General features: G+C 67.0%; 4 protein-coding genes across 7 annotated transcripts; 1 reads left to right on the plus strand and 3 right to left on the minus strand.

Moving 5' to 3' along the window:
• The first annotated feature begins 63 nt into the window (after positions 1–63).
• POLR2L (RNA polymerase II, I and III subunit L) lies at positions 64–1,888 on the plus strand. The gene is made up of 2 exons (XM_020912103.2): positions 64–369; positions 1,635–1,888. The coding sequence occupies exons 1-2, from the start codon at positions 275–277 to the stop codon at positions 1,741–1,743; spliced, it is 204 nt and encodes a 67-aa protein (XP_020767762.1). The 5' UTR covers positions 64–274; the 3' UTR covers positions 1,744–1,888.
• A 1,120-nt stretch (positions 1,889–3,008) lies between these two features.
• On the minus strand, positions 3,009–8,390 carry CD151 (CD151 molecule (Raph blood group)). 2 transcript variants are annotated; one of them, XM_070457919.1, is made up of 9 exons: positions 8,300–8,390; positions 7,300–7,363; positions 6,406–6,624; positions 6,117–6,308; positions 5,661–5,735; positions 5,017–5,121; positions 4,753–4,911; positions 4,557–4,643; positions 3,009–3,610 (listed from the first exon to the last, which is right to left on the minus strand). In XM_070457919.1, exons 3-9 carry the CDS (start codon positions 6,487–6,489, stop codon positions 3,551–3,553), a joined length of 762 nt encoding a protein of 253 aa, XP_070314020.1. In that variant the 5' UTR covers positions 6,490–6,624; positions 7,300–7,363; positions 8,300–8,390; the 3' UTR covers positions 3,009–3,550. The 2 variants fall into 2 exon arrangements, with proteins under 2 accessions (XP_070314020.1, XP_020767832.1); XM_020912173.2 differs by lacking the exon at positions 8,300–8,390 and having other exon boundaries at positions 6,406–6,515; positions 7,300–7,357.
• An 821-nt stretch (positions 8,391–9,211) lies between these two features.
• On the minus strand, positions 9,212–14,074 carry CRACR2B (calcium release activated channel regulator 2B). Of its 3 annotated transcripts, none has more exons than XM_020912178.2 (9): positions 11,959–12,123; positions 11,771–11,882; positions 11,239–11,398; positions 10,709–10,855; positions 10,526–10,616; positions 10,322–10,414; positions 10,033–10,199; positions 9,780–9,851; positions 9,212–9,627 (listed from the first exon to the last, which is right to left on the minus strand). In XM_020912178.2, exons 1-9 carry the CDS (start codon positions 12,121–12,123, stop codon positions 9,462–9,464), a joined length of 1,173 nt encoding a protein of 390 aa, XP_020767837.1. In that variant the 3' UTR covers positions 9,212–9,461. The 3 variants fall into 3 exon arrangements, with proteins under 3 accessions (XP_020767837.1, XP_070314015.1, XP_070314016.1); XM_070457915.1 differs by having other exon boundaries at positions 9,495–9,627; positions 10,033–10,221; positions 11,959–14,074; XM_070457914.1 differs by having other exon boundaries at positions 9,212–9,851; positions 10,033–10,221.
• Positions 14,075–15,014: 940 nt separating this feature from the next.
• Positions 15,015–19,860, minus strand: PNPLA2 (patatin like phospholipase domain containing 2). The gene is made up of 9 exons (XM_070457913.1): positions 19,484–19,860; positions 17,642–17,874; positions 17,494–17,559; positions 16,911–17,120; positions 16,629–16,689; positions 16,351–16,527; positions 16,117–16,249; positions 15,807–15,929; positions 15,015–15,718 (listed from the first exon to the last, which is right to left on the minus strand). Exons 1-9 carry the CDS (start codon positions 19,668–19,670, stop codon positions 15,448–15,450), a joined length of 1,461 nt encoding a protein of 486 aa, XP_070314014.1. The 5' UTR covers positions 19,671–19,860; the 3' UTR covers positions 15,015–15,447.
• Between the last annotated feature and the right edge of the window lie 2,048 nt (positions 19,861–21,908).

Here is a 21,908-nt window from a genome sequence, read left to right on the forward strand (position 1 = left end):
CCTGCCGCGGAACCGCCCCACACCCCCCCCCCCCCCACGACCACGGACCCCGGACCTGGACTCCGGACTTCGGGCCCCGGACCCCGGACTCCGGGCCCGCGCGGAGGAGGCGCCATCGCGGTGGGAGGCGGATGCGGGCGGCGCCGAACGGCCGCGGGGCGAGGAGCGGGCCGGGCCGGCACCCCCGCGCCATGGGTGCGCCCGGGCGGAAGCGCCGGGAGATGCGGGCGTCGGGCCGCCGGGCCGTGAAGCTTCTGGCTCCCGCGCCGCCGCCATGATCATCCCCGTGCGCTGCTTCACGTGCGGCAAGATCGTCGGCAACAAGTGGGAGGCCTACCTGGGGCTGCTGCAGGCCGAGTACACCGAGGGGTGAGGGGCGCGCTCCCGGCCGCCGGCCTGCGGGGCCCGGGCGGGAGCGGGGGGGCTCGGCCTGCGGGGCCCGGGGCGGGAGCAGGGGGGCCCCAGCCTGTGGCGTCGGCGTCTCAGGCGGGTGTCGGGGATCCAGGCTTGAGGGGTTGCGGTCTTGGGGCGGCAGTCAGGGGTCCCGGACTCCAGGTCTGGGTCAAGGGAAGTTCATCAGATCCCAGGTGACCCGGGCAAGGCTTTCATTCTCGGAGCCTTTACCAGCCCTGTTCTCCAGACCTGCTCTCAGGAAAGCATTTCCCACCGCGCAGTTCAGGCAGAGGAGGGGAGCTGGTTGTCAAGCGCTGGTGTCTGGGGACTCGGGTATCCTGGGTCGTGTCCACCGCAAATAGACCTCTGGCCGTCTGTGTCCATCAGCTCCCTAAGGTCTCCCTGCTATTAGGCCCATCCCCGTGTCCTCGTTGGAGAAGACCCTGATGCTGGGAAAGATTGATGACAAAAGGAGAAGGGAGCGGCAGAGGAAGACATGGTTAGGAACCATCACCAACTCAGTGGACAGGACTTTAAGCAAACTCTGGGAGATAGTGGAGAACAGAGGAGCTTAGCGTGCTGCAGTCCATGGGGTCACTGACACGACTGAGGAACTGAACAACACCCCGTGTCCTGCAGACTCACAGGCTCTTTTAGTACACAGGAGAAGTTTCTGACGACATGGCCCTCATACTCAGGCTTTTGTGGGGTCTCTCTTCCGTGTTTGTCCCTTGGCTCTGCACCCAACACCTTACTTGTCCGAGTCTACTCTAGACGAGAGTCTGATCTTTGGTCCTTGTGTGGACAGCCCCGTCCTTAGCAAAGTTTGAATCTCTGGGACCCGGAGTGTGCCAGCCAGGTGAAGTTCTCAGCTGTGTCGGGTGAATGGGGAAGCAATGGATGGCCTTAGTGTTTGCACCAGGCTCCGAGGAGGCTGTTGGAATGACCAGAGTGCAAAGGGAATGCTGGCAGCCTGCCCCAGACATCTCCCCAAGATGCCCCAGGTCAGGGTTACCCAAACAGGCTGCCCCTTTCCCGAGCGCCACGTTGGTGTCCACACACAGGAGGCTTTGAGGGTGATCGGGGCTGCGTCTCTGGGAGATGAGAGGGGTCTTCCCTCCCACACGGGGAGCAGAGCTACGGAGGGTCCCACAGCAAGCCGAGCAGGGTTTGCTCCCGCTGGGAGAGGCCCTCCATCTGCCAGGATGGGCAGTCGCAACCAGCTCTCTGCCCACCTGCAGGGATGCCCTGGATGCACTGGGTCTGAAGCGCTACTGCTGCCGCCGCATGCTGCTTGCCCATGTGGACCTGATCGAGAAGCTGCTCAACTACGCGCCCCTGGAGAAGTGACCCCGCGATGCCGCAGGCGGTGTCTCACCCACGGCTTGTTCCCCTGGGGGGTGGGGCGCCGAAATCCATGCCCGCCCACGGCTCTGTTGGCGTGGGTTTTCCTCTCTGGAAATAACTGTGCAGTAAAATGTCCTGAGGACTGCCAGGAGGTCGTAACAGTTGGTGTGGCTGTGTGGGCTGCCCTGCCGGCTCCTGGGCTCTGCCTGGCACCTGAGGCCACTCGCAGGTGCCCGAGGCCCTCGCGGCCCAGGAGGAGGGTGGGCCTCCCACATGGCAGTGGTCAGCACGAGGCTTCCTTCCTCTGTGGGCGCACTTGGCCCCACAGAAGGCACAGATTCACGAGTGCTCGGGCTGGGGGCACTGGCGTCCCACAGCGCTGTCCAGGGTGCCCTTCAGCTGAGAACAGAGGCCCCCACCTCCTCCCCTGTATCTAAAGCACCGGACCCTGAGCTCCGAGTGGAGTGCCCGCTGTGGTCCCAGCTGCACATCCTGAGGGTGCTGCCACCAGAAGCTTCCAGGCTCCACCCAAGGCCAGCAGGCAGCTCCCCTCCAGAAGGCACACGCCCCCACGGCCAGGCCTGAGGCCCCACAGTGGGTGGGAGGCACCCTGGGCGGCTCTGCCAGCATCTGTCGCGAATGGGCTCTCAGGTGCGTTGCCCTGAAAACTGGCTAGGGAGCTGTCTGGCGGGGGTGGGGAGCAGCTCATCCCGCTCCAGCTGACAGGCTTAAAACCCAAAGCTGTTGCCTCGGCGGGGCTCAGGCAAGCTTTGGTGCCTCCAGCAGCTCAGAGGGAATGAGGGAGGCGGCCTGCCTGGGGCCACCTACCCAGGTGCCTGATGAGCGGTCTGCAGAGACCACCGGGCCCAGCGTCCTTCTCTGGCTCTGCCCTGCCAGCAGACATCCTGTCAGACCCCACCTGACTCGCTCCCGAGGCACCCCTCCCACCCCTGGTCCCTGGGCGGTGGCCAGAAGGGCCTTTGGAAACTGCAAGCGGTCCAGTCCCCCACTTCCTGGGCTCTTAGCCCCAGTCCCTCGCAGCTCTGCCGCATCACCGGCCCTGCGTCTGGGAAGGGCTGAGCTGCTGTGAGGCCTGTCTGCAGCTGGCCTGGCCTCCACCCCCTGGAGCCCCGTCAGCTCTCAGCTCACGCCACCCCGCGTCCGCCCCCTCTGGTGCGGCCCTGGGGGTGGGCCTGTCCACTCTGCCGGACACACGTGACAGCTCTTGGAGACCAGAACTACCTCTGTCAGCGAAGTCATCTCAGCCGTCCGTTCCACAGACGTTTATTGAGCGCCCGTCAAGTAGTAGGAGCAGCCCTAGGCGTGGAGCACAGCAGTGACTATAACCCGCAGGGTCCTGCCTCTGGGGACAGCTGACAGCGGCGACCTAGGCAGTGCGAGGCTGCAGCCGGCGGTCGGCGGGGGGGCGGCCAAGGCCCGGCCCAGAGGCCTCCTCCCCAGCTGACACAGGCCTCAGGGAGCATTCCAAGGCCACGACCTCAGCCCCAAGAAGACGGCGGCGGGAGGGGGGCCTTTGTTAACCCCCAGCCCAGCAGATAGGTGGGGCTGACCTTAGGCCTTGGGACTTTGGTGTGTAGCTAAAGGCACTTGAAGCAGCCTCTGGGGCTTGGGGGTCCCCAGAGGGCACGGTGATGGCCTGGTGGGGGGCCCAGGCAGCAGAACAGTCCCTCCGGCAGGGGAGGGGGCAGAGTCGCCTCCGGGACCGCAGCACCCCGGCTCAGGAGTGTCAGTAGTCAATGCGTCGCGAGAAGCTGCAGCACACGCGGAGGGCGGCCGCCCGTGGGCGTGCTCAGTAGTGCTCCAGCTTCAGGCTCTTGTACAGGCAGCAGGTGAAGAGCATGCCGAACACCTAGGCACACGGCCAGTGTGAGCACGTCGGCCCCAGCCGCCCACACACACTTGCGCACGGGCGATGCCCAGCCCCCAACACACACCTGCACACGGGGCGATGCCCAGCCCCCAACACACACACACCTGCACACGGGTGATGCCCAGCCCCCAACACACACACACCTGCACACGGGTGATGCCCAGCCCCCAACACACACACACCTGCACACGGGCGATGCCCAGCCCCCAACACACACACACCTGCACACGGGTGATGCCCAGCCCCCAACACACACACACCTGCACACGGGCGATGCCCAGCCCCCAACACACACACACCTGCACACGGGGCGATGCCCAGCCCCCAACACACACACACCTGCACACGGGGCGATGCCCAGCCCCCAACACACACACACCTGCACACGGGGCGATGCCCAGCCCCCAACACACACACCTGCACACGGGGCGATGCCCAGCCCCCACACACACACCTGCACACGGGGCGATGCCCAGCCCCCAACACACACACACCTGCACACGGGGCGATGCCCAGCCCCCAACACACACACACCTGCACATGGGGCGATGCCCAGCCCCCAACACACACACACCTGCACACGGGGCGATGCCCAGCCCCCAACACACACACACCTGCTCACGGGCGATGCCCAGCCCCCAACACACACACACCTGCACACGGGCGATGCCCAGCCCCCAACACACACACACCTGCACACGGGCGATGCCCAGCCCCCAACACACACACACCTGCACACGGGCGATGCCCAGCCCCCAACACACACACACCTGCACACGGGCGATGCCCAGCCCCCAACACACACACACCTGCACACGGGCGATGCTCAGCCCCCAACACACACACACCTGCACACGGGCGATGCCCAGCCCCCAACACACACACCTGCACACGGGCGATGCCCAGCCCCCAACACACACTGCACCTGCACACAGGCGATACCCAGGCCCACGGCCCCGATGATCCTCAGGTGCTCCTGGATGAAGGTCTCTAGCTTGGTGATGCAGCCACCCTGCAGGGGTGGAGGGGCTGCTGAAGGCGGCAAGTCCTCCAGTCACCTCAGGGGTGGGGCCACCCAGCCCCCAGCATCCCAGCAGCTCAGCAGGCCCCCACCAGCCTACCTCCACTTTGTAAATGTTGGAGGCGTGGTCCCGCCGCCCACAGCCAGGCACCACGGTTTTGCAGCAGCTGTCGGGGACCACTCGTCTGTCTGCCTCGGCCGAGCGGATCCACTCGCTGTCCTGCCAGTCCCGCGAGTTGTTGCTGCCACAGCAGTGAAACTACAACAGGAGTAGAACTCAGGCAGAGCCCCGAGCCTCACCCCTGAGGCGGGGCTCCCGCAGCAGTCCGGGGAGGCCCCAACCTCTGCCCCCCCAGCCGCCCACCTCCTGCTGCAGCTTGTCCACAGCACTGGTCACGCCCTCATGGCCCGGCTGGTGGTACCGCTTGGTCATGGTGTTCTTGAGGTTCTCCTTGAGCTCTGCGTTCAGCTGGGGTGAGGGAGGGGCAACTGCAGCCCCGGTCTGAGACTCCCACGTGGGGCAGGGTGGGAGTGGGCGTAGACGGGGGATGCAGGAGGACTCTGGGAAGGGCTGGGCTCAGGGAATGGGCATTGGATGCTGGCTCGGACGGGTGGTTGTGGGGGCCAGGTGGCTGGGAGTCACCCAGATGGCTGTGGGCAGGGTTGGCAGCAGGGAAGGCACTCCAGATCCCCTGCCTCCCCCAGGGCCCCCAAGCAGGCAGCTTGGGTGCAGAGGGCCAGCTGGCCATCCCTGTGGTCCACCCTCCCGCCTGTGACCCCTCCCCCACCCCCAGGGCCTGACGACACCAGGCTCAGCACTGGAGCCTGTATGTCTTTGTCCTTCCCAGCCTACATGCGTGTGCACATGCAGGTCTCCACATGCACGCCCTGCCTGTGCATGTGTGACCCAGGGTGTGGGTGTCTGTGTCCCTATGTACACACGTCTCCTGCACACTCGTGTCCAGCTCACTGCCGTGTGTCCCTGCACGTCCATGTCCAAGCCCTCACCTGCTGGTAGTAGACGTAGGCCAGGACCCCTGCAATGATCTCCAGCAGAAAGATGATCAGGAGCAGGATGAAGTACTGGGGGGAGGTTGCAGGGACTCAGGTGGGCTGGGACACGGACACCCTCGTTCCGTGAGGACTCCCAGTGCCAGGCATGACAGAGCGGAGCCACCACCCTCAGCTGCCAGGGGGCCATGCGGTGGGGGCACTCGGCAGCAGGTGAGGGCTGGGGGACCCCCAGGCCTCCCAGTGCCCCTCCTCAGGTGTCTGCCCTGTGCTGGCCCAGCTGGGATACGGGGACCCACAGGTGGGCAGGGAGCACCTCCCAGGTGAGCACAGCAGTCTGTCCTGCAGTGTCTCATCCACCATTCCCTTCTAACCCCTCCTAACCCAGAACCAACCCCAGGCAGCCTGGCAGGGAGCCCCACCCCCACCCTCAGTGCGGCCAGCCCCGCTGACCAGACGTAGCAGGTTCCTCCGCTCCTTAAAGGTGGCACAGCAGCCCAGAGCCCCAGTCACCATGACGACAATGCCCGCCACCACCAGGATGTAGGCTGTGGCCAGATAGGTGCCCGAGGCCAGCAGGCTGATGTAGTCGCTCTTGAGGGCCAGCGTCCAGATGCCCACGGCCATGACGGCCAGACCAGCCAGCTGCAGGCAGTGCACACCGGTCACCACATCTGGCCCCGGGCCTGAACCCCCGGCCAGGCTCCTTCTGAGGTCAGAAAAGGGGGTGCCCACTGCTCACCCAGAAGCAGCAGTTGAAGGTGAAGAGCAGGTACTTGAGGCAGACGGTGCCACATGTCGTCGACTTCTCCCCAAACTCGCCCATCCTGGGCCCGGGAGGTGGGGGAGGGGCTGCCCAGGAGGACGGCCAAATGCCAGCGGGGAGAGGAGGAAGGGACACACGTCCAGACCAGGCTGGGGCCAAGCCAACTGCCTGCCTGGGTGAAGGTTCTGGAGGCGTCTGTGGGAACCAGGACCCTTCCCAGGAGGGCTGCTCAGGAGCCCCCGCTTCCACTGCAGCAAGGGCAGATGTGGTGCCCACAGCCCAGCTGAAGCCTGGGGGGCCTGGCTTCCCTGACCAGCGCTCAGGGCACGGTGGGGGAGGCATGGAGGACCCCCAGCCACCATGGGCTGACTCAGCCCGGCGGGCAGCCAGGTAGGACGGCCCAGCAAGCATCTTGGGTGAGCTCAGACAGGCCCCCCCACACCCCACCCCAAGCATTCCCCAGGCCCCACGTCACAGGCTGGCAGGATCCTATTGGCTGCTGGGGGGAACGGGCAGGCAGCAGAAGCTGCTCAAAGGTAGATTGATCTGTGCTTTTCTAGCCTAGTCCTGTGGTCTTGGAGAAGGCCCTCAGGCCTCATAAAGGGCCAGCCTTCCTTACTTCCAACCAGAGCTGGCAGGCGCCACCCCCAGACCTGGGAGGTCCTTCCTGAATGGGGACAGCCACAGGGACCCAGGGCGAAGTGTAGCTCCAGCCTGTGCTCCTCCCCAGAGCCACCCCACCCTCTCCTTTCTGGGGTGTCTGCACGAGCTGGGTGGGGACACAGAGGGCAGAAGAGCCCTGGGGCCCTGTTTCCAGACAGACACAGTGCCTCCCGAGCTGGACTTCCAGCTGCCGTGCCCAGCACTCACCTGGCTGGTGGGATGGCTCCTCTGTAGGGCAGGTAGACAGAAGTTCCCACCTGAGGAGGCTCCACTAGAGGGCCAGGGACAGGCCACAGGTCAGGCTCAACCTGGACCAGCAGGATCCCGCCATCCCTCCTTGTAGCTGACCCAGGTATTGGCCGCGAGCCGGCCTTCCAAAGCTGGCAGTGTCCCCTCCGCCCCCCGCCCGCCGAGAAGGGAGTGGCCAGGCCCGGTATTTTGGTCTGGGCTAGGGCGGGGCAGGGCAGAAGACATTTCTGGACAGTCCGATCCTGGGAGGGACCGCACGCCTCCTCTAAGACCCCTAGTCTGACCTTGGCACCCGGCCTGTAGCTGGCCCTTCCCCCACCAAGCGGCAGTGGCTGCTGCCTGGGAAGGGAAGGCGCAGACCCCCGCACCGGCGGACCTGGGCCGGCCCGGGGGTCCGGGGTCCGGGAAGCCTGGTTCCAGGCACAGGCTCCGCCCGCACGGCCCGCCCTCGAGCGAAGGGCTGAGGAGCGGGCCGCCTTTCCGGGAGTGCCCGGAGGTGAGCCCCCAGGGAAGGGCCGGCCAGAAATAGTTCCCGCGGCCCTGGACACGGCCGCCCCACCCCAGGCTCCCGAAGTCCAGCCGGGCCTGTCAGCGGCCCACGCCCCAAGTTGGGGGAATCCCAGCTTGGCTCCCACCAGGCCGGTGAGGAATTCGCGCGTCACCGCGATGAAGTCACCGCCGCCGCCACCCCCACGCCCAGGCGGGGCGCACGGCCCGCCCACTCGCACCGGGCGGACAGGAGGGCACCGGTGTTCGCGCAGTGCGTGGGGTGTTCGGGGGGAGGCCCCAGCCCGCGGGGGCCGCCAGCACCGTCCGGAGACCCGGGAGGCGCCTTGCCCTCGCCTGGCGGACCCTCGGCCCGCCGGGCCTCCGGGCACTCGTCTACCCCCGGTAGGAGCCTGCGGGGCTGCCGGGCGCGCAGCTTCTCCCGGTCGTCGGCGCCCGGCGGTGCACTCACCGGCCACGCGTCCGAGTCCGGCGGGCGGCGGGGGCGGCGGGCGGCGGCGGCGGCGGCGGCGGCTCGGAGCACAGAGAAGACGCAGCCGGCCGGGGCCTGCTACCGAGACGCGCGGGGCCGCCCCGGGCCCCGCCCCGGGCTCGCAGGCCCCGCCCCTGGCCGGCGACGCAGGCGGGTCCAGACAGCGCTCCGCGCGCGCGGGCGGGGCAGCAGCCCCGGCTGCGGCCTGGGGGCCACCAGAGGAGGCCGAGGCCAGGCGGGCTGCGGCCCGAGGGCGCCCGCCTCGGGAGGAGCGGGGGCTGCGGGGGTCGCTGGGGCGGACGCGAGCCGGCCCGGGGGAGGACCTCGAGGTGCGGTCAGGGGCAGACAGGGGCCTCTCTGGGCGCTGTGCGGAGGACGGCTTGCAGGGAAGGCCTGGGTCACGGCGTGAGAGGGTCCAGACAGGAGGATGTCGCCTGGGAGTGGTGGGGAAAAGCTCGGGAACGAGGGCAGAGGCTGCGACCGGCTGCGCTGGGGAGCTAGAGCAGAGTGGCCGCGGCTCGAGGCGGCACCGTCGGTGGGGACAGCTCTCCCCGGACAGTGGGCGGCCCTCGTCCCCTGCTCCCTGCCCGAGGCTCGGGCTGACAGGGCTGAGGGGCACCGGGGACAGCTCAGGCCCACCCCCGGGGCCTCCACTCAGGACTCTAGTGGGCTGAACTAGCCCACCCAGGGCTGTGTGAGGACTGGCATGGGGAGGGGGTGGCCCTGGAGGCTGGAGGTGGTCAGGGCACTCCGCCCACCGCTTCCTTTGTCCGTACAACCCTGACGGACAGTGAGGGCTTCCAGGCATGGCCAGTAGACACACAAGGACGATGGATGCCTGGTGCGTGCGCCTCCGAAATGCTACAGCTCCCACACACACGGGAGGCCGAGGAGAGCGAAGTCAGTGGACTTTATTCGGAGGAAGGGGTTTTCCACTAGTTTCGATGCGCTGGGGATAGGCTGAGGACCGCAGGGAGGGACATCAGTCCCTGACCCCCCAGGTTAGTTCCTTCATGTCTGCAAGTCAGGCAGGCCGGGCAGCTCACTGGGGAGAGCCCACAGCCTGGATGGGCAGCCCCCAGCCACGCCGAGTCGCCTTCAAGGGGCGGCTTCTCCAGGTAGCCAGGTGAGACCCAGCGAGTCAGTCAGCCTGGTCAGCGGGCACTGGGCAGGGGCGGGCCCAGCTACTGCAGCAGCAGCAGCGGACGCCCAGCAGGGGGGCTGAGCTCAGCGCCTTTCTGCGGCCGCTGCCCAGCCGCTGGGCCTCACAGACGTCCCTCTCGTCTCGGAGCCGCGTGTTCAGCTCCCTGGGGAATAGGAGTCCACAGGCTCTGAGGGGTCTCAAGAGGAAGCACGCTTGGGTGGGGGACGTGGGCACGGAAGGGCTTCCTCGCTGTGGGGGGACTGTGATGGGGGCTGGGTGGGAGCCAGCGGCGGCACGGACCCCTTCCAGACGCACCTGAGGAGCTCCAGTTGCCGCAGGAGGCTGAGCTTCTCTTTCCGCATGTTCCTTGAAACTGCGACCACGTCTCTGCAGGACGGAGGTGGTGATCCGGGTGCAGGAAGGCAACTCGGGGTGCCCCCTGGAGGACCCCGCCCCACAGAGACCCCAGAGGTGGGGCTGGAACGGGGTGGGGGGCGACAGCAGCCCAGAGCTCCAGGCGCTCCCCTCCCCGGGGCCCGCCCCCGAGGGCCCGGCCCGCCCCCGGCACCGTTGGGCTTGCTCGCGGCGGCCCTGCGCGTCGCCCTCCAGTCTGCGGAGCTGCTCCTGCGCGCCCTCCAGTTGCGTCCGCAGCGCCTCGTTGGCCAGCCACAGCTGCGCATTCTGCGCCTGCGCCTCCAGCTGCTCGGAGGTCCGGGCCTGCAGCTGCTGTTCCAGCTGGGGGAGCGGGGGGTCGAGGCTGGAGAGAGGCCCCCAAGTAGCTAGGGAGTGTGTGGGGGACAGTGGGGCTTGGGCCCGGGCTGGGCCGCCATGCACCCCTCCGCGCGGCGGCCGCTCACCTCCCGCTGCAGCAGCCCCGCGCGCTCCAGCTCCTGCTCGCGACTCTGCAGCTCCAGCTCCAGGTGGCCTCTCCGCTCCTCCCGGGGGAGGCCCTAGGACGCGCGGGGACACCTGAGCCCCCGATGGCGGCAGGGGCGCGGGTGGGACCAGTTCCGTCCAAGAAGGCATCCCCGGGGAGACCCGCGCGCCGGGGCTGGGCCCACCTGATCCCGCAGGCACTGGCGCTGCTCGCGAAGCTGCTGCTCCATCTCCTCATACAGACAACGCACTTCCCGCTGGTGCTCGCTCTCCCGCCTTCGGGGAACCGCGGGTGAGACGGCTGCTTAGAGCCTGCCAGCACCACAGCCAGGAGCCCCTCCGGCCGCCCCCGGCCTCCCAGCCCTCACCGCCGCAGAGCCTGCTCCAGGCCGTCCCGCTCTCTGGCCGCCTCCTCCAGGCAGGCTGAGGCGCGCATCAGAACGTCCTCAAAGGAGCCCAGCAGTTCTGGCCGCTCACGCTGCAGCCGGGTCCAGAGCGTCCGAATTGCCCGCTGCCTGGAGGGGGCGGGTAGGGGCTGAAGTGGAAGTGAGGACTCCCCAACCTTGAAGGGTGAGCCCGCAGAGGCCCCTGTAGCCTTGGACAAGCGGGGTGCTCTCACCCCTGCGGGGCTGGCCTGGCCAGGAGGTGTGTGCAAGTGGGGTTGTGTCCTTGTGTACCCAGGGCTGTGCCTGTGCTGGGTGCAGCCGTGACTGCTGACTCCAGAAATGCAAATTCTGCGGGAAATCACGCCCGGCCCACAGTAGTGGCAGCTGAGAGGGCCGGACCCAGTCTGGCCGAGGGTCCCTGCCTGGAAACAGGTGTGCAGGCACCCTGGACAGGCCGCGCGCAGGTGGACCAAGCAGTGGAGGGTGCTGCGGTCAGGCCAACATGGACTTACTCGCCCAGGACCCGGGCCACCCCCAGCTGCTCCAGCGTCGAGCAGAGCAGCTCCTCGTCCTCCTCCGCGGAGCCCCCGGTGCCTTTCACATCCGACCAGCCTGACTCGAAGGTCTCCTCTGGAGCCTGGGAGGGGGTGGGCTCCACCCCCACGAACTTGCCTGCGGCGCGTGGGAGGGAGAAACTGTTACCCCCCACAGCTCAGCCCACCTCCCCCTCACATATCCTGCCCATTCTCTGAGCCTGGTTTCCTGTTTTTCTTCCTTACTCTGGTCCGACTCCCATCCTGGGAATGGGAGGTGACAGCTGGGCTCAGGCCAGAATGAGGCACGCCTGGCTCCCAGCCCTACTGGGATTAGGCTCTGGGAGAGGGGTGGGAGCCGGTGAGCACACCACCGCATCTGGAGGCTCCCTCTGGAGTCTGTGTGTGTGCCCTGGAGGGAGGCCACGGATGGGTGCAGGCTGCTGACCTTGTTGGGCCCCAAGTCACACGTGCCAGTGGGCTGGGGGTGGGGCTCGGGGGCCAGGCTCACCCAGGCCGAGGCAGAACTCCCGAGCGGTGAGGAAGCCGGTGTGCGCCTGGTCCAGGCTTTCAAACACATCCTCCAGCTGTTCGGGAGTGAGGGGCAGGTCGCTCTGCAGGCCCTGGCAGGGCAGATGGCAGGGCTAAGTGGCCAAGGTCAGTCCTGGGGGCGGGCGGCTTCTGGGGGCAGGGGCTCACCTGCAGGTCGTGCCGGGTGATGAAGCCCTTGGCCTCCTTGTCGCACAACAGGAACAGCTCCTGGGCCTGCTCCAGCATCGTGGCTGGGGGCCCCGGGGTGCGCCCCTGCTCCCACCCCTCCGCCTCCTGGGCCTCCCCAGCCCCGGTCTTCCCGGGGCTGGCCATGGAGGTGGGCTTAGCCTTCGGTGGCCTGAGCAGAGCTGAGAAGAGACGAGGGGAAAGAAGGGCAGGCAGAGCGGGTGCGAGGGCTAAGCGGGAGAGGTGGGCACCCAGAGGTGGGGCGCAGAGGAGCCTCCCTGCCCCATGGGAAGGGGGAGAGGGCCTGGCAGAGGGGCCGTCAGGGGGCGTGTGGCCCAACTGCAGGCAGTGGCGCCGGCGGGCGGGGGCCTGGGTGGAGCAGGGCAGGCTCCTGGCCACCCTCGAAGCCGCAGGTGCAGGAGAGGCTGCGTTGGCGGGGGTGGGCCGGGGACTGCTCTAGATCTTGTGACAGAAAATGAGGTGGGGGCTCGCGGGAGGGGGCAAGTGCTCGTGTGAGGAACGGTCAGCCGCAGAGGACTTGAACACGTCCTGCCGACCTGGGCACAGGGCTGACCAGGCTGGGCCAGTGGGAGTACCAGCCCGTCCTGGCTGCTCTCAGCGCTGACCCTGGGCCCCGCCTCCTGCCAGCTGGCGGGCGGGCTGGCTCCACCCTCCCCGCCCACAGCCCCTCCCACCGACCTGGGGCCCCAAAGAGGGCAGGTGCAGGGTCCAACCCGGGCCTCGAGGCCTCCCAAGGCCCTTGTCGGGAACCCCAGGGTCTAGCCTAGCAGTTTTTCCTGCTGGCACCATGCCCGCCACCACACTGGCCGCCTTCCCAGGGGGTGCCGTGCCCACTCATCAGACCACCTGTCGTTCCCACAAAGCCCTGACCCCTGAATTTCCCGAAACCAACCCCCAGTGTGGGATCACCCCCCGACCTGGGACCCTGGGGTCGTCACCCCTCAGTCCAGGACTGTGATTCTCCCCCCCACCCATATTCCTGGGAGAGGGGGACGACCGATAAAGAGGGCGGGTCTGAGGAAGGGCGGGAGAAGGGGACGTGGGCGGAGACCACTCCCCCAGCGCGGGATCGCCACCCCCCAGCGGGGGGCACTCCACCCCACCAGCGGCTCCCTGGCTCCCTGGGACCCGAGGGCCGTCCCAGCTGGAAACTGCGCTGTGTCCCAGCCGCGGAGCGGAGAGGGGAGGACTCCTGAGCCCCCACGCCCTGGGGCCCGTCTGCCCTGCCCTTGCCACTGCACGCCCCCAGGGACACCTGAGTCCCTGGGTGTGATACGCAGGGATCTGTGCACCCTGTGGCGACCTGGTGGGGGGGGGGGAATGGAGGTAGGCGGCCAGTGCAGGCAGGGGGACCCGCCAGGCGCCTGCCTACCTGCGAGCTTCACCGCCACACCTGCGCGCACTGGGCTGTCCTCCCGCCAGTACCGAGACCCCGGCAGGTCCGGCCGGGCGGAGCCGCCGCCGCTGTCGCCATGTCCCGCCAAGTCCCCGCCTCTCGGCACTGCCCTGTAGCCCGGCACTCAGCCCGCCGCCCGCCCCTGCATGCAGCCCCCGACCCCCAGGGTCTGTCCTGTCCGAGCCTGAGCTCGTGGTTGGGTGGAGACGACCCCGGGGACACTTCCTGCACAGGGCCAAGGCCGGGGTGGGGGGGCAGTCCTCAGGATCCCGATTTCAGGCGACGAAGAGCGTGCAGGAAAAACCAGGCAGGAAATAGACCAAAATATTTTCAACGGTTATCTCTAGGAGTGGCGTGACTTTCCTCTCTTCCCTGTGCTTCTCAAACATTCTTTTCCCATTTTTTTAAAACAATAAACGAGTAGTATACTACAACATGGGATTTAAATCAGTGCCTTAGAGGCCTGTGTGTGTGAGGGGAGAGACTGGGGGGACTGGCAGGAGGGCCCTGTCTCAGCAGACACCCCAAACCCTCCTTGGGGGCACAGCCTTGACTGCGGCTTCTGTTGGGGGAGGGCTGCCAGAAGGTGCTGGGTGGGGCCTGTGTGTGACCTCCTTGTGCAGGGAGAATATGCCAGCTTCTTCCCAGGGGTCCCCCTCCCAGGTCCCGGCCTGGCCCTGCACCCACCTGGAGCTGGCCTCACGGGGCCCTCCTGGCAGCGCTGGGGGCTGGAGGCCTCCACTCCCCCAGGGATCCTGCTGAACTAGAACCGGCTGGGCCTACAGGACGGGACCTTGAGACCAAGGGGTGGCCCCTGGCACAGGCGCTCAGGGACCTGCCAAGCCGGCTCTCCCGGTCGCGGCCCCAGCCCTACCGTTATTGTTGGCTGGGGGCTGCGACCACGGGGAAGCGCGGAGGGCAGGCGCGGGCAAACCCCAGCAGGAATCAGCTCTGGACCGCCAGCCAAGCGCCCTGCTCCTCTCAGACACCCCCCTTGTCCCATGGGCCCTTGTGGTCACCAAGGGGGGCTGGCCGCATTCCCCTCAGACTGCCCAGGCAGGGCAGAGGAGGCCTCAAGAGCATATCTCACTCACAAGACCCAGCCCCCCTCACCACACCTGCTCCCTCCTATATTCGGGCAGGAGGCTGGGTACACCGTTGGGGGCAGGGAGGCTCCTGATGACAGGGGCAAGACCCACACCTCCCACGAGCCTGGGGCCAAAGGCCCACCGTGGAGCAGCCCCCCGCTGCCCACCTCTGCCTGCGCTCAGCTGGGCAACCTCAGCCTCCACAGCCATCCAACCGGTCAATCATCCCACACCCCCTGGACACCATTAAGTTCTAAACAATTCTGTTTTCATTTAGCAAGGATCTTGATCCCAAATATTTTCATTGGCCCTTGGAAAGCTGTGCCCAAGGGTCCCAGCCAGAGGAGTGGGCGGCAGCCTAGGAAACCCTCAGTGCTTTGAGGGGGAGCCCCAGAGCTGGCTGGCAGGCCCTGAATGCCAGGCTAGAGGCACGCAGGACCCCAGGAATCCCTGGCCTGAAGCTGCAGAGATACGATGCGAGGGGGGCGGGCGGCAGGGCGGGGGGCGCCACACACAAGTGAAGGAGGCAGGGCTGAGCTGTGGCATTTATTACATCTGCTTTGGCAAAAATAAATAATTCTTCACACACATTCTTCAGAAACATGAAAAAATGTGGCCGGTGGAGCAGGTGCAAAGTTCTCAGGAGTGATACTGAGCTCACAGGTGGGGGCGCCAGGCAGGGGACGGGGCACCAGCACGCTGGCCTGGAACCGGGGCGGGACCCCGAGGGGAGGTCAAGGCACAGGCAAGGGGCCCCTGCGGCCGCGCAGAGAGGGCTGCCCCGCCCACCTCAGTGCAGCCGGGGAGACCGCAAAGCCCCCAGCCCCTCAGTCTGCAGGGGGATGGAGAGGGGCTGCGGAGGGGAGCTCAGCTGGCCCCGGGGCCCCGCCTCACCGGGCAGGGACACTGGGGGGCCCGGCCCTCAGCACCGGGGCCCCGCGGCCGGAAGGCCAGGGCCCTGGGCCCTCAGCAAGAGGGCGAGCCCGGCGGGTGCTGCGGGGGCGCGGGGGCCGGGCCGGCGGGGGCGCGCATGCGCAGGGCGTCCGGCGGGAAGGCCACGTTGGTGCAGAAGAGCCCGAGCAGCAGCTGCCGCTGGCACTCTTCCCACTTAGCCAGCACGTCCCCCAGCGACAGGCTGTTTCGCATCCAGCTGGGCAGCACCTCGCTGTAGGCGGCGCAGGACAGCGGCACGGACGGCAGCGAGCGGGCGCGGCGCAGCGCCACCTGCTCAGACAGACTGCGGGAGGGCAGGAGTGGGGGATGGGCTCGCGTGGGGGTCGCCCCAGAGGCTGCGGGCCGGGGTGGGCACGGCGGCAGGGGCTCACCTGGATGGCAGGTGGCTGCCCAGCTTCCTCTTGGCGCGCAGCATCAGGTATTGGCAGATGCTGCCTGTCTGCTCCTTCATCCACCGGATGTCCTCAGGGACGTCGGGCAGCCACTCAAGCAAGCTGGGGCAGGGCGCAAGGCATGGGCTCAGGGACCGCGGCCAGGCCGGCCCGGTCTGTGCCCTGGCTCTGGAGCCTGACCTGGCATCTCTGCAGCATCTTAAACCAGCCATCTCTTTCTCTCCTTGTGTGCCCACCACCCAGGGGTGACTCCCAAGTCCGTCCTGGAGGCCCGCCTCCTGCTCCTCACCGGATGGTGAAGGACACCGCGCTCTCCAGGGGCAGAGTGTAGGGCACCATCATGGCTGTGGCCAGACGCACGGGCAGCATGTTGGAGAGCGTGGTCAGCAGGTCCGTGGGCTCCATGCAGGCCTCCAGCAGGGCTGTGGGTGCAGGAGGGTGGCTGGTTGGTGGCAGGTTGGTGGGGAAGGTGGAGCCCAGGCCCCCTCTGCCCCCTCCCCCCAGGCCCCCCTCCCCCGCGCACCCTCATTGAGCCTCGAGGGCAGGTGCTCCAGGATGTGATCCTCCCTGGGCGGAGGCAGGTGATCCTTCCCAGCAGTCCTCTCCATGGCCACCGCCCCCTTCCCTGCATCTGCATCCTCGGGAGCAGGGGGCTGGCTGGGGGGCAGCGCCAGCAAGGGGTTGGGCCGGTTCAGGAGACCTGGGTGGGGAGGATGTGACAGGCCATCAGCGGGGCTGAGGCCGGCTGGCCCACAGGGGACAGCCAAGCAGAGCCCACCCAGCCCCAGGCAGCCCGCGCACCATTCCGCCGCAGGAAGCGGAGGCCATCCCTGTAGCCCTGTTTGCACATCTCTCGAAGCACCTGAGGCAAGGGGAGGCATAAACTGGGGCAGGGGGCCAGGCACACCCTGTTCTGCCCCCTGGGGTCCCTGGGGTCCCTGCACCATCCCCCCACCCCACCCTAAGCTGACTTGAATCCAGAGCCAGATCCAGGTTGGACAGAGGCTGGACGGGTTGTGGGCTATCGACAGGTGAGGCCCCCGGGTAGCTGTCCCCCATGCCGGTGATGAGGGCAGGCCTCACCAGGGGCTCGGGCGGGAACAGGGCCTTGGAGAGGCGGTAGAGGTTGCGCAGGTTGAACTGGATGCTGGTGTTGGTGACTCGGAGCTCGTGGATGTTGGTGGAGCTGTCCTGCGGGCAGATGTCACTCTCGCCCGAGAAGGGGGACACCGTGATGGTGTTCTTGAGCTCATAGAGCGGCAGGTTGTCTGAGATGCCGCCGTCCACATAGCGCTGTGGCAGGGACACCAGGTCATACAGAGAGGGCCCGGCAGGGGGCGCTGACGGCCCTCCCCCCAGGGCCATTTCATCTGGGCCTTTCACCCACTGGGCACTGGCCACTAAACAGATGGCCAGGCTGTGGGGTTGGGGAGAACAGCCACCGGAAATGTGCATCCGCGCGGGGCTGGCCGGCTCTTGAGTAACTGGGGAAGTGAGGCCACCGACGGGGGGGGGGGGGGGGGGGGGCCCAGATGGCGCACCACCCCACACTCTGGGGAAGTGAGGCGACAGGCCAGCAGGAGGGCAGGGCTGGGGGGGGCACTCATCCCACCCCCCACACGGGAGCTGACCTGCCACCCGGGCGGGGCGCCCAGGGGATACTCACCACCCCCTGGAGGGAAGGGGGGATCAGGCCGCAGTACACAGGGATGAAGGTGCTGCAGACATTGGCCTGGAGGGTAGGGACAGAGAGGGGGCAGTGAGCAGGGGTCTCAGGGTTCCTACTGCACCCCAGTGTGGCCCGCGGGGCCCACCTGGATAAGCTCCTCTTTGGAGTTGAAGTGGGTTATGATGACGTTCTCGCCATCAGAGACACGGGTCAGAGAGATGCCCAGGCGGCCGCTGGCATGCTCGTGGCAATCAGCAGGCAGAGTCTTCAGCAGGCAGCCCCGGATGGTCTTCACCAGGTTGAAGGAAGGGTGCAGTGGGCCCAAGAACCGCTTCCGGGCCTCCTTGGACACCTCAATGATGTTGGCACCAGCCTCACCTAGAATAAGAGGGCCAAGAGTCGGGCCAGCACTCCTGGGCTTCGCACATTCCCCAGGGCTCCGTGCCCAGGGACCACGGCACAGACTCAAGGCGACACTATCCACCCTGGAGGAGCCTCTGTGTCCATGGGGCCTGGCCCACAACTGGGACACCTGTTCCTGGGAAGAGAGGGGCTCCTGGGAGGGCACAGCTGAGGCCATGGCCTGCCCTCTGCCCGGTATTTCCCAATTCTCTCCCTGATCCATGAATCACAGAGCCTGGCCTGGCCTGGCATCCAGCCCCACCAGGAAGGGTAGAAGCCACAGGCTCAACTCTGAGCAGCCTCAGCCTTCACCCACTTGGCCAGATCCAGATCCACAGACCCTAGTGCCGCCCGGGGGCATGAAATCAACTCGCATCCCATTGCAGCCCCTCCACATGGCTCTGGGGGCCATGGGCACTGGCCAGGGACAAAGCTGGAGTAGGAGCCGGCTGGGAGTAGTCAGGGCGCAGGAAGGCCCCGGAGGCGCTAGGATCACCCCTGGGGTCAGGAGTGCGGCAGGGTGGAGGCTCCAGCTGCCCAAGACCACTGGCACTTGTGAGAAAGGTTTCTTGGGAGTGTGTGTTGGGGGGAGGTGCCATGGGAGCTATGTCCTCAACAAGGTACCCCGGACCTAGGGGTGTCCTGAGACCAACAGGGGGTTTGAGGGGCACCCGGGGGAGGCCGCCTGGAAGGGAAGGGGCGGGGCCACAGGGTGAATTTCGTGTCCGGGAACCTGGAGCTCTGCTCCTCCCACCCCAACCTCTCCGGGCGAAGATCGCCGGCAGTGGGGAGGAGAGAACTCTGGACAGGCTCCTGCTGGGCGGGGCATTCCAGAAGCTAATGACCCCTCTGTCACTTTGGCTGTCTCCTGGAGAACTCCGTGTGCCGTAAACATCACTGGCAAGGGCCGCCGTAAGTGTGGATGGAGGAAGCTGACTCTGGGACTTCAGAGTCTCCACGCGCCTCTCGCCCCATGGAGGGGGCAAAAACGTCTCGCAGCAGCCACGGACCCGGCCCACAGTGGGCGATGTGCCAGGAGCGAGAGAGCTGGAGAGAGCTTGTGTTGGCCAGGCCCAGGCCTGACCTGCCAGGTCCTCCTCCAGGAGTCCTCGGGAGGCACCAGGCCACAGTGTCCAGACGCTCTCTCAGAAGCCAACTCCATACCTGGCCCCGGGGCCATGGCAGTCTGGAATGCCGGAGCCCCAGAACACAGTGACCGCTGGCACCCGGCCTTACGCCCGGGGCAGGCGGACGGCCTAAGCCCCACCCCGACTCTCGAGGTCCCGCCCACGAACTACTTTCTCTTTCCAATGAAATAACTCCTGCTGCACCTGCCCGCCCCCCAACCTTTGCGTCCGAGAGGCGGGCCCCAGGCGGCAGCCTCGGCCCAGAGGCGCGTCGGGCCCTACCCCAATTCCCCGGCACCCTTGGAGCAAAACAAGGCAGGCCCCGCCCCTGGCTGTCGCCCGGAATTGGACCCTCGGCCCGAGTCCCGGGTAGAGACCCCTCCCACCTCCCCATGGTGATTGAAGGGGCCTCTCCACGCTCGCGAGGGGCATCCGCCCAGCCCCGCCGGCCCCCTTACCCAGGCAGGCCCCGGTGACCAACGCCGTGGCGGTGAGCGCCCCGGCCGAGGCGCCGTAGATGTGCGTGGCGTTGGCCACCAGGAAGGGCGCGTGCTCGCGGAGGCAGGAGGCCACGCCGATATGGTACACGCCGAGGAAGCCGCAGCCCGCGAACGAGATGTTCCACGTCGTCTCCTTGGGGAACATCGCGGCGGCCCGCCGGGCTCCCGGGCTCCGCAGGCCGCCCTGTGCGCCGCGCGCTCGCCGCTCGCTCTGGAGCCGGGGCTACACCGGCCGCTGGCGCCTCGGTCGCTGTGGCTCGGGGTCTCAGCCGGCGGAGTTGGGGACTCTGCGCGGAAGCTGCGATTTTAGCGGGGGGCGGGGCGGAGCCGGCTCACGCGGGCCTATCGGGGCGCGCGGGGAACGGCCGCGCCCCCGGCTCCGAGGCCACGCCAAGCCCGAGGCCCCGCCCTCGGCTCGAGGCCACGCCCTCCCCGGAAGCCAACCTTGACCCGGAGACTCCGCCCGCTGTCCAGCCCACTGGAAGCGACACCCCGCGGCCCCGCCAAAGACTGTAGCCGAACCGGGACGGAAGTATACGTCCCCCACCTCCCGCTGCCTTCCCCCGCCCCCCGCCACCGTCAACGGCGGAAAGGGGCGGACGGGGGCCCAGAGGCGTGGGGACGGCCGCGCTCAGACCCGGGACGTCGGCAGCTGAGCCTGACAGCCGGGAGTGGAGGGCGCTGCTGTCCAGGCAGCATCCCGCCTCCCTCAGGCGTAGGCCTCCGCCCGCCCGGGACACCGAGGAGCTCGCCGCGGGCCAGGGACCTGAAGGACCCACCGACTCATCCCCAGAATGACCCGTAAACACACAGGGCTGCGTGCAAACCACAGTTTGCGGAGAACACCGAGTCTCAGACCCGCAGCAGACCTCCCGGCCCGGCCAACTCTACCTGGGCACTAAGTTGGTTTCCACCCGCCTCCTGTCCCAGCTCCTCAGGCTGTGGGGTCTACTCCGGGTGACTCCAGCCCTGACCCGCCCTCACTAATTGCCCAAGCAGGTGCTGGTAACGTCACCCTCCCACCCCCTTCCGCATTTTTCTCCTGGATTGCAGGGCAGGGCTTAGCCTGACTTGTATCCAGAGACCAGCCCTGCACCTCACTTGTTTACTGGCTCTGTCCCGTCTGACTCTTTTTTGTGACTCCATGGACTGTAGCCCACCAGACTTCTCTGTCCACGGGAGTTCCTAGGCAAGAATACTGGAGTGGGTTGCCATTTCCTTTTTGGGATCTTGCGGACTCAGGGTTCAAACCCATGTCTCCTGCATTGGTGGGATTCTTTACCACTGAGCCACCAGGTCACCCGGCACCTCACTCCACCTCCCAAACAAGGGGCTTACCTATGCTGAAGTTAGGGGTGCATGTCACCCCTGACATTTGCTCCCCAGGCGGCAGGAGTTTGGCTCAGGACCCAGCCTGGGGCCGCTCCCCAGTCAAGCCCAGGCAAAGCCAGAGCAGGACTTCCCCAGGACAGGGCCATCTGGCATCATGCCAGCCAGTCCTCAGCTCCAAGCCACCGCGCCTGGCCTGGGAGCCTGCACCAGCAGAGCAGTGAGCAAAGTCAGCAAGACCAGCCCCACTTGGGGAGGGGGTTGGGCTGAAGTGGGAGAGAGTGTTTCCACAAGTTCAAGTAAGGACTGAGAAGGGTGAACCATGGGAAGGCAAAGGGCCACCCACCCTGCAGACCCTCAAGGGCCCTGGGTGGGAGGAGGGGAGGGCAGCGGGGTCCTGGGAAAAGAAAAGGGAGGGCAGAGGGTGAGGGTGTTTGACTTAGAACCCCGAATGCTTTGGATGGAGGTGCAGCACAGGATTGGGGTGCCTGAGCCCTTGGGGAGACTGCTGGACACAGCAGATGAGGGGGGACACAGTGGAGATGGAACAGACCCCCAAGGCCAGCCTGCAGAGCTCAGGGGGTCACCAGGGTGGACCACCAAGGAGGAGCTGGACACGGTGAGCTCAGCCAGGGGCCTAGGAAGGCTGTCCCCACAGCCTGCGGTGGGAGGCCAGCATCCAGGCCTTTTCTGAGGGAATGAGGCTGTGCTGCCCCAGTGCGGGGAGACCTCTGTTCCCATTTCCACACGCTAGCTGACTTGTTTTGGGTACATAACCCTCCCTTCAGGGCCTTGGGACCAGGAGTTCTGGAGCCAGGAACATCGAGCCCTTCCCAGAATCCTGCTTGTGGAGTGGGAGGTGGACCTGCCCCTTCCCCCGTCAGTACAGATGAGAATCCCTCGGGCTTGTTGAACGCCAGGCAGGGGTCCTCTGCCCCCACAGGGCTCATTTCTTCAGCGGTTGAGCCTAGGATTGTGAGTTCTGCCCCTGGACGCTGGGTCCACTCTTCTGAGAGGGGCCCCAATACCTTGGCCTTGGACCACAGCCCTGGGT

Source organism: Odocoileus virginianus, chromosome 28, assembly GCF_023699985.2.
Source record: "Odocoileus virginianus isolate 20LAN1187 ecotype Illinois chromosome 28, Ovbor_1.2, whole genome shotgun sequence".
In the NCBI taxonomy this organism is placed as follows: domain Eukaryota; kingdom Metazoa; phylum Chordata; class Mammalia; order Artiodactyla; family Cervidae; genus Odocoileus; species Odocoileus virginianus.